General features: G+C 38.2%; 1 protein-coding gene across 1 annotated transcript in view; it reads left to right on the forward strand.

The window, feature by feature from the left end:
- LOC131744940 (zinc finger protein 569) overlaps nt 1–14,728 on the forward strand; it is a 61,466-nt gene that overhangs the window by 37,395 nt on the left and 9,343 nt on the right. The window contains 2 exon segments of the mRNA XM_059045001.2: nt 12,657–12,783; nt 13,095–13,190. Coding sequence (XP_058900984.2) covers nt 12,657–12,783; nt 13,095–13,190 — 223 coding nt within the window.

Genomic DNA, 14,728 nt, shown 5'->3' on the forward strand with positions numbered 1-14,728 from the left:
GGCTATTGTAAATAGTGCTGCCATGAACATTGGGGTGCATGTATCTTTTCAAATTAGAGTTTTCATTTTTCCTGGATATATACCCAGGAGTGGGATTGCTGGATCATATGGTAACTCTTTCTTTTTTATCCAGTCTCCCACCCTGTGTCTTTTGATTGGAGCATTTAGTCTATTGACATTAAAAGTAATTACTGATAGGTATATACTTATTGCCATTTAAAACCTTGTTTTCCAGTTCTTTGTTCATTTCTTCTTTTTGTTTTTTTTTCCTTTGTGGTTTGATGGTTTTCTTTTGTTTTATGCTTGAGTTCCTATCTTTGTTTTTTGTGAATCTGTTATATGTTTTTGATTTGTGGTGACTGTGGAGTTCAAGTTTGTTGGCCCATAACTATCTCTACGTGTATTAAACTGATAGTCATACAACTTCACACCTCCCCCACATTTTGTGATTTTGATGTCCTATTTTACATATTTATGTTTTACCCTTTTGCTATTAATTGTAGTTATGTTGCTTAAAATTTTTTTTGATTATTTTTAATCTATGTACTGGCTTAAGTGGTCTTCAATCTTGTTATATATTTACCTTTCTTATTGTGATTTTCCCTTTCCTATAGATTCTTGTTTCTTGTCTACTTAGAGAAGAGCCTTCAATACTTCTTTTAGGGTCGGTTTAGTATTGCTGAATTCTATAATTTTTGTTTGTCTGAGAAATTCTTTTTCTTATTAACTTATTTTACTTTTGGCTGTGTTGGGTCTTCATTGCTGTGCTTGGGCTTTCTCTAGTTGCAGCGAGTGGGGACTACTCTTTGTTGTGGTGCGCAGGCTTCTCATTGCGGTGGCTTCTCTTGTTGAGGAGCACAGGCTCTAGGCGCGCGGCCTTCAGTAGTTGCAGCATGTGGGCTCAGTAGTTGTGGCTCACATGCTCTAAAGCGCAGGCTCAGTAGTTGTGGTGCATAGCCTTAGTTGCTCCGTGGCATGTGAGATATTCCCAGACTAGGACTTGAACCCGTGTTCCCTGCATTGGCAGATGGATTCTTAACCACTGTGCCACTAGGGAAGCCCTGCTTGTCTGAGAAATTCTTTATCTCTCCTCCTATTCTAAATGATGATCTTGCTGTAGACTATCCTAGGTTGCAGGTATTTTCCTTTCAGGACTTTGAATATGTCATGTCACTCCCTTCTGGTCTGAAAAGTTTATAGAGAAATCAGCTGATAGCCTATGGGGGTTCCCTCTAACTGACTGTTTTTCTCTTGCTGTGTTTAGAATCCTCTCTTTAACTTTTCTCATTTTAGTTATGATATATTTTGGCATGAGTCTGATTGGGTTCATCTTGTTTGGGACTCTCTGTGCTTCCTGTACCTGGACATTTGTTTCCATCTTTAGGTTTGAGAATTTTTCAGCCATGATTTCTTCAAATACATTTTCAATCCCCTTTTCTCTCTCCTCTCCTTCTGGAACCGCTATTATGCATAGATTGGCACATTTTATATTATCCATAGATCTTGCATGTTTCTTTTTTTTTTAATTTGTCTTTCTGTCTGCTTTTCTGATTGGGTGATTTCCATTATTCTGTCTTCCAGATCACTTATTTGCTCTTCTGTGTCATTTAGTCTGCTGTTCATTGCCTCTAGATTGGTTTTTATCCTGGCAATTGAATTGTCTAATTTTGATTGGTTCACCTTCATAGTTTCTAACTCCTTGTTACAGTGATCTTCATTTTTATTGATAATCTTTCTTAGTTCCTTTAGCATTTTTATTACCCTTTTTTGGGGGATTTGGGGTCCAGTAGACTGCTGAAGTCTGTTTCATTATTTGTTCTTTCAGGGGATTTCTCGTTCTTTTTTTAGGAGTAATTCCTCTGCTCTTTCATTTTACTTAACTTTCTCTGCTTCTGTGAATTTAGGAGAAACAGTTATCTACTGTGTTCTTGAACGGGTGTTTTTATGTGGGAGTGTCCCTATGTAGACTGTGTGTGTCCAACATTTTTGGTGTGAGGGCTGGCTTTGGTATGGATGCCAGCCATGTTTTTCTTCAGAGTGTGCTGGCTGTTATTCCCTTGATAGTTGGTCTTGTGTTGTCCAGAGCCTGTGCTAGATGGGAGGTGGGGTCTCTTCTTTGTTCCATGGCTGTCACCACCCTGTCGGGGGCAGGGTCTGCTTCCCAAATGTTGGAGTAGAAGTCCTAAGGTCAGGTTTCTCAGGCTCCGTTGCCCTTCAGTGCGTGCCCTACCCCAAAGAAGGTGAATGCTGAAGCAAGTGAGGCCCATGCGCTCATAGCAAACATATGTGCCACATGTGTAGGTGTCCAGGGTTCTGCTCAGAAGCAGCCCAAGGTGCATCCTTTTGTCTGTTTTGTTCCTCCCAGATCTAGTGCAAGGCTGTGGTGTGGAGTAAGACTGGAGCTGGGTGTCAGGGTGTTGTCGCTGCAGGAATTGAGGTGGGCAGGAATTGAGATCTGGGCTGCCTCTGTGGCAGACTTCTCCCAGGATCTGTCTGCCCCAGGTCTGGTGCTAAGCTGCTGTGTTGTATGGGTGGGGCTGGAGCACTCTCGCTGGGAAGCAAACTGCTATGCACTCCTGCCCAGGGCCTGTCTGCCCAATATTCAGCACTTAGCCATTATGCATTCTTGTGGCACTGCCCAGTGCACACACTGACATTGTCTGCAGTAGCTGGTTCTGCTGCCCCTGTACACACATTGACAAAAGTCTCCACTGCTAGAGCTGCCACCACCACTGTGTGCAAGCTGACAGTGAAGCTCTGTGGCTCCCTCCAAATCACACCCCAGGCCATCTGGGCTGTCTCTGCATAACTAGATCAAGCCCTCCCCCAGGACCTACCTGCCTGAGATTCAGCGCTTAGCCACTATGCATTCTTGTGGCACTACACGATGTGCTGACAGTGTCTGTCCAGCTAGACCTGCTGCCTGATATGCGTGCTGACAGTGTCTCCCCTGGCTAGACCCACCCTCCCATGTGCACGCTGACAATGGCTCCATGGCTCCATCCAGATTACACCCCTGGCGCCCCCTGTCTGTCTCTGTGGAGCTAAACAAATCTTTCCCCTGATCTTGCACCAGGCTGTGGTGTGGAGGGAGCAGGGCTGAGGCATTTACTGTTTAGGATTAGGAAGTGCAGTGAGGTGGCAGCTGCCAGTGTAAGTTTTTCTCCATCCTGATTGTTAGCAAGCCAGCATATGCACACACCTCATGAGTAGTGTCTAGGCTTCTCTAGCATATCTCATGAGTAGGATCTAGGTTTCTCTAGCCCTTCTTCCTGTCTCAGTATATCCCATTAGGCAAGGGGGCTTGTCTCCTCCATGTAAGACCCCAGAACTGGGATGCCCAGATTGTGAGTCAACCTGATCATTCCCCAGAGCAAGGGTCTGCCTGTGTGGACCTTGTCTTCCTTACAGATCCCTCCCAGGGGTGCAGGTCCCGGCCTGATTCCTTTTTTTCCCCCATCCTACCCAGTTTTGTGGAGATCTTTCTTGCAGCTTTGGTTAGGTATAGGAGTCCTGTCAGCTTCCTGTTGGTTTTCTGTGAGAATTGTTCCGTGTGTACATATATATATATATATATATATATATATATATATATATATATATATATATATATATATATAGTGTGTGTGTGTGTGTGTGTGTGTGTGTGTGTGTGTGTGTGTGTGTGGTATGCAGGCCTCTCATTGTTGTGGCCTCTCCCGTTGTGGAGCACAGGCTCCGGACGCTCAGCGGCCATGGCTCACGGGCCCAGCCGCTCCACAGCATGTGGGATCTTCCTGGACCGGGACACGAACCCATGTCCCCTGCATCGGCAGGTGGATTCTCAACCACTGTGCCACCAGGGAAGCCCTATGTACATATATTTTTTGACGTGTTTATGGCGGGAGGTGAGCTTCATGTCCTCCTACTCCACCATCTTTTTTTTTTGCGTTACGCGGGCCTCTCACTGTTGTGGCCTCTCCCTTTGCGGAGCACAGGCTCCGGACGCGCAGGCTCAGCGGCCATGGCTCACGGGCCCAGCCGCTCCACGGGATGTGGGATATTCCCGGACCGGGGCACGAACCTGTGTCGCCTGCATTGGCAGGCGGACTCTCAACCACTGCACCACCAGGGAAGCCCCTACTCCATCATCTTGATCCTCCTGCTTTAAAGTCATCAATTTTTGAATGTTAAACTAATCCTGTAACCTGGTTGGGGGAGCCACTTGAATATTTTTTCCTGGATATTTAATATATTAATTTAATTTATACTAAGGTATACACAACAGATACCAGAACTTTATTGAAAGCAGATTTTCTTGAGTCTGGTGTTAGAAGGTAAGGTGAAGCCAAGATATAAGTTCCTTGCAAGCCTGTTTTATTTAGCAAGAGTTCTGTACCTATCACACATCCTCAGTGAATGCTGTTTTGGACAAGATGTCTTAAACTATGAAGATGAATTTTGCCCAAGGCCAATACTGTTCTATTAAAGTAAATTTTGTGATTGTAAATTCTTTAGAGAATTTGAACCTTGTCTGAAAGCAATTTATGTCCTCACATCATACATATAGTCCATATTTCTTTGTCCCTTAACTTTATTCAATGGCTTCATATGTATGAGTCACAGAATTACTCATACTACACTGATATGTATGTTAAAAATATAGTTTCTTTATTTTAAAAATTTGTTTGCATATCTCTTATGAGTTTTGATCAGTAGCATGAAAAGAAAAGCTAGTTTTGATGCAGTCTGATTCAAAACTTAGTCCTATCAGTAAACTGTTTCTTTAAATAATTATTCAGTTATTCAGATTCCCCTCTAAACCCCTGTCCTCTCTTAAGGTGGTATCTGAGATATAGAAGAAAATCTTCATAGCTTTGGGAGGAAGAGGGTCCTCTGTGATTCTCCATGGATGTGTGCTGACTGGTATCCACTGAATCTAGTTTAGCTGGCTTCTTTTTCTGGGCATTCTGTAGCTGATGAATTTGTGGTATGTTTTTCAGCTCAGTCATGATCCAAGGGCCCCCTCCTTTCAACTTTCCTCCCTTGGATCTTGTTGTCTCCATAGACTCTGAGTCTCTGTCATAACCTCCAAAGAATCCCTGGCTTCCATGTGCAATAGTCTGTGGTGTCATCTTGCCTTCTGCAAAAGTCCTATCACTCCCTACTCTCCTGATATGCTACATGGGACGCAAAGGCTACTTAAAGTTCCCCCAATTTGACCATGACACTTGGCCCTCTTAATTCACTACCTTTCTTACTTCACCTTAATGCCCTTCCCCTCTCCCCCAGCCCCTGGCAAGCACCAATCTGCCTTCAGTCTCTGTACTTATCTATTCCAGATATTTTATATAAATAGAATGCTAAAATATGTGACTTTTGTGTCTGGCTTCTTTCACTTAGTATAATCATTTTTGAAGGTAACTTTGCTAGTTATAGGATTATTCGTTGATAGTGTTTTTTCTTTCAGCACTTGAAATATTGCTGTCCCGTTGCCTTGACCTTCATTGTTTCTAATGAGAAGTCAGGTGTTAATTTTATTGTGGCTGCCTTGTAGATAAAGGATTGTTTTCCTCTTGCAGCTTTTAAGGTTTTCTCTGTATTGTTACTTTCAGCATTTTGAGTATGATGTGTTTACGTTTGTATCTCTTTGTGTTTATCCTGCTTAGGGTTCATTTAGTGTCTTGGATATGTATATTAGTGTTTTTTAAAAATCTAATTAAGGAAGTTTTCAACCAATATTTCTTTGAGTAGTCTTCTGTCTTTCCTCTCCTTCTGGTACTCATATTATGTGTATGTGGATGTACTTATTTCTGTTTCATATTTCTCCTAGTCTGTGTTCATTTTTCTTCACTCTTTTTTTTTGTCCTCATCTTCAGATTGTATAGTTTCTATTGATCTCTTTATCTTTAAGCTTGATGATTCTTTATTCTGCCATCTCAGACCTTCATGCAGCTGTGAGAAAGTCTCATCCAGGCCAGTGGGGAGTTGCTGACCAAAATTTTCCCATTAGAGGAGTCCCATGTCAGGTAGAATGGTCCAGTCCCTAATACCCTCACTGCTTAGCCTTTGGCTGGAAAAATAGCCAGTGGTGGCTTGAGAGTAGCATGGTCTCAGCATGAACACAGTAGTAGAACTAAAGATAGAGCAGCTGGAGGTTGTTCACCAATTATGCATCTCACAGCTGGTTCTCTTGAAGGGGATTTGGGAGCATATTTCTATGGCTGCCACAAAGAAAGCATTTTGAAATGTTCTCTTTCTAGCATAAGCATTTATCTGCCTCAATAGATTTACCTAGTATTATTGACTCTGACAGAAATCTTACATAACAGTTGCTTAAACAGGACAGAATTTTATTAGTCTCCGTAGGAATTCAGGTACCAACAAATCAGGGCTGGTCCTGTATTTCTAAGGCAGAGAGAACCAGGATTCCTCTATTTCATTTCTCTACCTCATTATCCTCTAATACTTGGCTTCTACCTCATTATCCCAAATGACTATATTTGCCCTAGTCATCATAGTTACTTAACAGTCTGTAGGAAGGAGGAAGCTGGGGAGAAAATGTATACCTCTTCCCTTTAAGCTCATTTAACAGTAGTTGCACATAATATTCCTTTCATCTTATTGTCCTGAACCTTATATAAAAATACCTAGCTTCAAAGGAGATGAAGAATGATAATAAGAATGATAATGGCACAGGAGGCTATATGCCCAGCCCAAAATTTGGAAATGAAGGGAAATAAATACTGGGATAGAAGAGTAAAAGTCTGTGCTACAGTATCAACTGTTCTGGATTACTTTTCTTTTTTTTTTTCATTTTGAGATCAGTCTTGGTTTCATATTTCTTTTTAAATTATTAATTTCATTGAAGTTCAGTTTGTTTCAGTATTTATTCCTAATTTTGTATGTTTGTTTTTTAAATTTATTTTTCTTCATTAAACTTATTTGCCTAACTCAGTATTTATATTTAAAATATCAATTTTTAATTATGGGGATTTATGTATATAAGTCCTAGATTTCTCATATTAAGATTATGCTTCATATTTACTAAATTTTTTAAAAAGTATTTTCGTCAAGTTTATTTTAATGATTTCTTTTTGGATTCTGTCGCTCTTGAGCAGGGTGCAATTACAATTTTCTTGCAAAATCTGTGGTGTTGGTTTTGTAATTTATTAATTAGTTTATTGATCCAACTTACTGAGGAAAATGCAACTCCCTGAGGAGAAGTCTGGGGCTGAGGCACTGTCAGCAAGAATTCATCTTATGTGCTCTTATCCTTTCATGTGATTAATGAAACCATTATAGTAGGACTAGCGTTCTGCATTATGTTTTCTCCTCAGCCGTAATTCCTCACCAGGTACTTTTTCTGAGCTTATTTTGGTCTTTATCCCACTTAAGGTGAAGTCCCAACTACCCCGTGCATTTCAGTGTTTTTTTAAAAAATAAATTTATTTATATATTTATTTTTGACTGCATTGGATCTTCGTTGCTGTGCTTTCTCTAGTTGTGGCGAGCGGGGGCTACTCTTTGTTGCAGTGTGCAGGCTTCTCATTGCTGTGGCCTCTCTTGTTGCAGAGCATGGGCCCCAGGTGCGCGGGCTTCAGTAATTGCAGCACATGAACTCAGAAGTTGTGACTCACGGGCTCTAGAGTGCAGGCTCTGTAGTTGTGACACACGGGCTTAGTTGCTCCGTTGCATGTGGAATCTTCCCGGACCAGGGCTCAAACCCATGTCCTCTGCATTGGCAAGCAGATTCTTAACCACTGTCCCACCAGGGAAGTCCTTTCAGTGTTTTTTTACCCTGACACTTTTCGTTTGGTTTCCTTTTTTTTCTTTTTTCATTTCATTAAAAATTTTCTTTTCTAGCTTTGTTGAGATATAATTGACATGTAACATTGTGTTTAAGGTGTACAACGTGTTTAATTGATACACTTATATACTGTAAAATTATTATCAGAGTAGTTGGTTAAAACCTCCATCACCTCACATAATTATTTATTTAGGGTGAGAACGTTTAAGATCTACTCTCTAGCAAGTTTCCAGTATATAATATTGTATTGTTAACCATAGTCACCATGCTGTACATTAGATACCCAGAAATTATTCATCTTATAAATGGAAGTTGATACCTGTTGACCAGCGTCTTCCCAACACCCCCACCTCCTAGCCCTGGGCAAGCACCATTCTGTTCTCTATTTCTGTAATTTTGACTTTTCAAGATTCTACATATAAGGGATATCATAGAGTAATTGTCTTTCTTTGTCTGACTTACTTCACTTAGCATAATAAATAAAGGTCTATCCATGGAGTTGCAAATTGCAGGATTCCATCTTTCTCATGGCAGAATAATATTCCATTGTATACGTATATATCACATCTTCTGTATACATTCATCTGTAGACAGACACTTAGATTGTTTCCATATTTTGGTTACTGTTAATAATGTTGCAGTGAACATGGGAGTGCATATATGTCTTCAAACTCCTATTCTCATTTCCTTACCTGGAAATGGGATTATTGGATTATATGGTAATTCTATTTTTAAGTTTTTTAAGGAACTTCTGTACTGTGCTGTTTTCCATAGTGGCTGTATCAATTTACATTCCCATCAACAGTGAACAAGGGTTCTCTTTTCTCCACATCCTTTCCAACACATTTTATTCCTTGTCTTTTTGATGATAGCCATTATAACAGGTGTGAGGTGACACCTCATTGTGGTGTTGATTTGAATTTCTGTGGTGATTAGTGATGTCAAGCATTTTTTCATGTACCTGTTGGCCAGTTGTATGTCTTCTTTGGAAAAATGTCTATTCAGTTCCTCTGCCCAATGTTACTCAAGTTGGGTTTTTTTGCTATTGAGTTGTATGAGTTCTTTATTTTGGATGTTAACCCCTTATCAAATTTATGATTTGCAAATATTTTCTTCTGTTTCATAGATCACCTTTTTATTTTGTTGATTGTTCCTTTTGCTGTGCAGAAGCTTTTTAGTTTGCTGTAGCCTCACTTACTGATTTTTGCTTTTATTGCTCATGCTTTTCATGTCATATTTTAAAAATTATTGCCAAGACCAATGTCAAGAGCTTTATTCTTATGATTTCTTCTAGGAGTTTTACTGTTTCAGGTCTAATTTTAAATGTTTAACCATTTTGAGTTAATTTTAGTTGTGTAAGATGTGTCCAGTTTTATTATTCTGCATGTGATTATCCAATTTTCCCAACACCATTTGTTGAAGAGACTGTCCTTTCCCCATATTGAATATTCTTGACTCCCTTGTCAAATATTAGTTGACTGATACAAGGGCGTTATTTCTAGACTCTCATTTCTTATACATGGGTCTATGTGTCTATTTTTATGCAGATACCACACTGTTTTGATTACTATGGCTTTGTCATATAGTTTGAAATCAGGAAATATGATGCTTCCAGCTTTGTGCTTTCACAAGATTGCTTTGGCCATTTGGGGTCTTTTGTGGCTCCATACAAATTGTATTGGGTTGGCCAAAAAGTTCATTAGGGTTTTTCCATAAAAAGATCACATTTTCCTGTTTTCGTGAAAAAAGTCTTTGGGAATTTTGATAGTGATTGCATTGAGTCTGTTGATGGCTTTGGGTAGTATGGACATTTTAACAATATTAATTCTTGTGATCCATGAACATGGAATATCTTTCCATTTATTTGTGTCCTCTTCAGTTTCCTTCATCAAAATCTTATATTTTTCAGTGTCTAGCGCTTTATCCTCCTTGGTTAAATTTATTGCTAAGTATTTTTGTTGTTTTTGATGCTATTGTGAATGGGATTGTTTTATTTCTTTTTCAGGTATTTTGTTGTTAGTGTATACAAATACAGCTGATTTCTGTCTGTTGATTTTGTGTCCTACAACTTTACTGAATTCGTTGGTTAGTTCTTACAGGTTTTTTTGGTGGTGATTTTAGGATTTTCTATATATAAGATCATATCATCTGCAAAAAAAAAAAAAAAAAGAAGACAGTTTTCTTCTTTGTTTCCTATTTGGATGTATATTTTTTTTCCTTGCCTGATTGCTCTGGTTAGGATTACCCATACTATATTGAATAGGTCTGGTGAGAGTGGGTACCTTTGTCTTGTTCTGATCTTAAAGAAAAAGCTTTCAACCTTTTACCATTGGATATGATATTGTTGTTGGCTTATCATACATGTCCTTGTTTATGCTGAGGTATGTTCCTTCTATACTCAGTTTGTTGAGAGTTTTTATCACAAAAGGATGTTGTATTTTGTCAAGTGCTTTTTCTGCATCTATTGAAATGATCATATAATTTTTGTCTTTCATTCTATTAAAGTGATGTATCACATGTATTGATTTGCATATGTTGAACTATCCTTGCATCCCAGGAATGAATCCTTCTTGATTGTGGTATATGATCCTTTTAACGTGTTGTTGAATTTAATATGCCTATGTTTTGTTGAAGAATTCTGCATCTATATTCATTAGAGTTATTTGCCTATAGTTTTTCTTGTAGTGTCCTTATCTGCCTTTGGTATCAGGGTAATGTTGGCCTTGTAAAATGAGTTTGGGAGTGTTCCCTCCAGTTCCATTTTTTTGAAAGTATGAGAAAGACTGGCATCTGTTCATCTTTAAATGATTGGTAGAATTCACCAGGGAAGCCATCTAGTCCTCGGCTTTTCTTTTTTTGGTGGGAGGGGAGGGTTTTCTCTATTGAAAGATTTTGATTACTGATTCAACTCCTTATTCATTATTGGTCTGTTCTGATTTTTTATTTCTTCATGATTCAGTCTTGGTAGGTTGTATGTTTCTATGTTTCTTCTAGATTATCCACTTTGTTACCGTATAATTGTTCATAGCAGTCTCTCATGGTCATTGTATCTGTGATATCAGTCATAATGTCTCCTCTTTCATTTTTTATTTTATTTAATTGATTCCTCTCTTTTTTTCTTCTTGATGGTGTCCTTAGCACAGTTAGTAAGATCCACTTCTCTGTAACGTCCTCTGAGAATGTTATTTGCTGCTCTCAGACTTTTCAGTGATGCAGCTCACAATTCAGTACTTTGGATGTGATGAGAGAAAAATGACACTCTTTGGCACCATCCCACGTAGCTGGGAAAGCAGGGTACTCACACATTCTTATCTTCCATCATGGGCCAAGATTTCTCTTGGCCCTAAGCTGTGTTGCCTTGATGGAGGGGTGAAGTAGGTAAAGTCAAACCATTCCTCATACCCTCTCTGATGAGTCCAAACTTGTATTTTTTGCTCCACTGATGTACTGGAACTTCTTGGCTGGAGACGTGTACTTTCACAAAAGGTCCGTCTTCTATTGGATGCTAGTCTAAGACAGTCATTTTCTGGGGGCTCCTGGACCATGGCCAAGAGAGGCTAGAGTTAGTTCACATGCCTCTCAGGGTCTATAGCCAGGAATGAGGTCTGTATGCTTATAACTCAACATGTGGGTAGGCAAGACTCCTTCAGAGTCCCTTAGCATATGGTGCTGGACTCCACAGTTCCCACAAAGGCACTTTTGTCCATGGATGGATGCCAAATTACTGTTTTTGCAGTGGGGCCACTGCAGAGGGATGTCTTATTTTTCCATGATTGCTTTTGGTTTCTTAAGCCTGATGGTTTACAAGTCCTTGATCTTCAGCAGAAAAGGGCTCCAAAAGAGGAGTTTCCACTATTCCCACAGCATACTCTCAACCTTAGTGGATGTTCATGTCATAGGGTCCTTTTAGGACCTAGAAATAAATTATCAGAAACATTTTTATGAGTTAGCTCCTGGTGATTTCCTTTTATCTTATCCCATCTCTCATAGAAATTCCTCAAAGTATAGGAAATATGGACAGCTACCTTTGTTCAAGTGCTGTTGAAGATTTTTTTCTTATGTTTATATTTTTGGGGCATTTTGGTTTTTAACTAGGAAAAGTGCATTTGATTTCTATGTTCAGATCACACATCTTTGAAGAAATTTGTTACCATTCCCTCATTTCTGACACTTTAATCTTTCTTGGTACTGTTTTCTCACAGTTCTGGTTGTAATTCAAGTTTAGACCATTTAAAAAAAAACTTCATTAACTAATCTTTTTCCTATATCTGTTGGTATTTGTAGGATTCTATTTGTGGCACTCTTTTTTCAGTATATGTGAACTCTGAACAAAAATATATATAGTTTTCATGGCTGCAGACACCTGTTATAGGCTTATGAACAATAAAGCCTCATTTTCAATTTAGATTTCTTCTGATCTAATGAACAATATGTGCAACTGCTAAATCAATGAATATCTCTGTTTGGATGTTCCTACTATACTTCAAAGTCATTCTCTCCCCATTTCTGCTTCCATCCAAATCCTATTTTCATTTTTTCATGTACCAATGAATCACAGGGATCTACTGAGTTCCCAGACCAATTAACTTGAGTAAAGTTTTGTATTCCCCCAGTTTTTACACTGAGTATAAGTTAGTACCCAAGGTCTCTTTAACTCACAGTAGTTATTAAAGGTGTGTGCTTGCTAAATCAATGAATGAACATAAACTGACAGGATGTTCCTAAAATGATATTTTTCTTTCAGACAATAACAAAAACAGGTAAAATTTATTTTATAATCTCTTACCTTTGTGTACTATCAGAACAAGTTTCAATATGTTTTGTCCACTACATCTAAGATAGATTGAGTGGGAATATGTTGTTACAGGAAACAGTGACATTCAAAGATGTGGCTATTGACTTCACTGAGGAAGAGTGGCAGCAGTTGGATCCTGCTCAAAGGAACCTGTACCGGAATGTGATGCTAGAAAACTATAACAACTTAATCACTGTGGGTAAGGGTAGTTTCCTATATAACTCAAACTCTGGGAGTAAATTACCTTTTTTCCCCCCAGTGTTTCTGAAATGTGTAGAACCTTTAAATGTTAGACTGAGTTTGGCCTTTAGGTGCTTTTGCTCACATTCATGTGCATGCTGCAGCTTTCAAAGCAAAATGTCATCCTTGGTTATGTTTCAAGGGGCAGTATCCCTAGAAAACATAGTTTTCTTGTCCTTCAGAAAGCCTGGTTTCCCTGGGCCAGCCTCAGTTCTTGAATGATTGTTCCTAGTATTTATGCCCAAATCTTATGTCACTTCCCTTTGACAGGATGTCCATTCACCAAACCTGATGTGATTTTCAAGTTGGAGCGAGAAGAAGAACCATGGGTGGTGGAGGAAGAAGTGTCAAAGAGACATTGTCCAGGTTAGTGGGAAGGAACCATACAGGTGAGGAGGGGCCAGGACCCTTTAATTGTTAATCTGTAAGTTTTTGATCCCTCTGAAATGTTCTTCAAAGTTATTTTTTTAAGGCCATAGAACTTTGTAGTGACAATTGGTGTGAATTTTTTATATATGTAAGATTTCATTTCTAGATAACATTCTTAACTTCTTTCCTCAGAGCCTAAAAGACCAGTTAGCTTTCTTATCTGTGTGCTAGATATCAACATTTCCTAATTCATTCTCAGCTTTGCTTTGGTAATCATTCTAGTCTTTCTGCCCACCTTTTTACATAGGCTCCTTTCCTTTTATGTTCAGATATTTACAGAATTGAAGTTGTTTAAAAAAACTTGTTGACATTTAGAGTCCTTTACTATTTTCTCTTTTTCCTTTCCATTGTAAATGCTTTAGCATCATATTTTGTACCCAAAGTCACACTTCCCACTGTAATTTAGCTTTTGCTCTCATACTTCAGTAATGGCTACAATCCTTTGACTTCAATAAAAGTTTTAAAGTCAGTGCTACTTTTCTGTTCTCTCTCATTTTCTGCTACATTTGTCACGTATATATGCATGTGCTTGTGTGTGATACATGTGTATACAGATGTATAATGCATACACATATATACATATACATGCATACATATATTTTTAATTTGAAAGATACTGTGATGTCTTTTTTTTGCTCTTCAAGGAGATAACAATTTATACTTCTACTAACAATTTCTGCAACTTAGTCTATTAGCATTCCTTAAATCTTTGCCAGTTTGATAAGTGAAAAATAACTTACTATAGTTTGAATTTGCATTTCCTTTATTATAAATGAAGGCAAGCATCTTTTCATATGTTTAAAATTTATCTATATTTCTTTTTTATGAACAGTTTGTGTTTTATGCCCCTGTTTTTCTGTTGAGTTCTTAATTTATATGAATTCTTAACATATTAAGGTGATTAGCCCTTTCTCTTGTTTTTCTAGTATTTTTTTCTGGTCACTCATTGCTCTTTAAAGTACTTTTTGCCACTGTTAAAGTTCACATAGTTGAAATAACAATCTTTTCTTACAGGAGATTTATCATATGATTCTTTTTCCTTTTGTGTATATGGGTGAATATTATTTACATATTTCTTAATAATGAATCATACTTACATTTTTGCTATGAATTTAAATATCCTAACTCTGTCAAGCTTTGAAGTCAATGTTACACTGGTTTCATAAATAAAATTTAGAAGCTTTTCTTCACACTCTAGAACATTTATATAGCATTGGCATAAAACTCCCTTAAAATTTTTGTTTATCTTACCTGTTGAACTATTTGGACCTTGCAGATTTTTGAGCGAAGTTTCGACAGCTTTTCTCCTTTGTTCCTTTTATAACTGTTCTATATAGATGTTTTTGTCTCTCTTGGCAATAGTTTTGGTAATAGGCTGTAATTTTCCAGAAAGATATCCATTTTAATCCTGGTTTTCAAATTAATTTTCACAGAGTTGAACAAAGTAATTGCCATAAATATTTAAATTTCCTCTG

Source organism: Kogia breviceps, chromosome 18 (genome assembly GCF_026419965.1).
Source record: "Kogia breviceps isolate mKogBre1 chromosome 18, mKogBre1 haplotype 1, whole genome shotgun sequence".
Lineage (NCBI taxonomy): Eukaryota > Metazoa > Chordata > Mammalia > Artiodactyla > Physeteridae > Kogia > Kogia breviceps.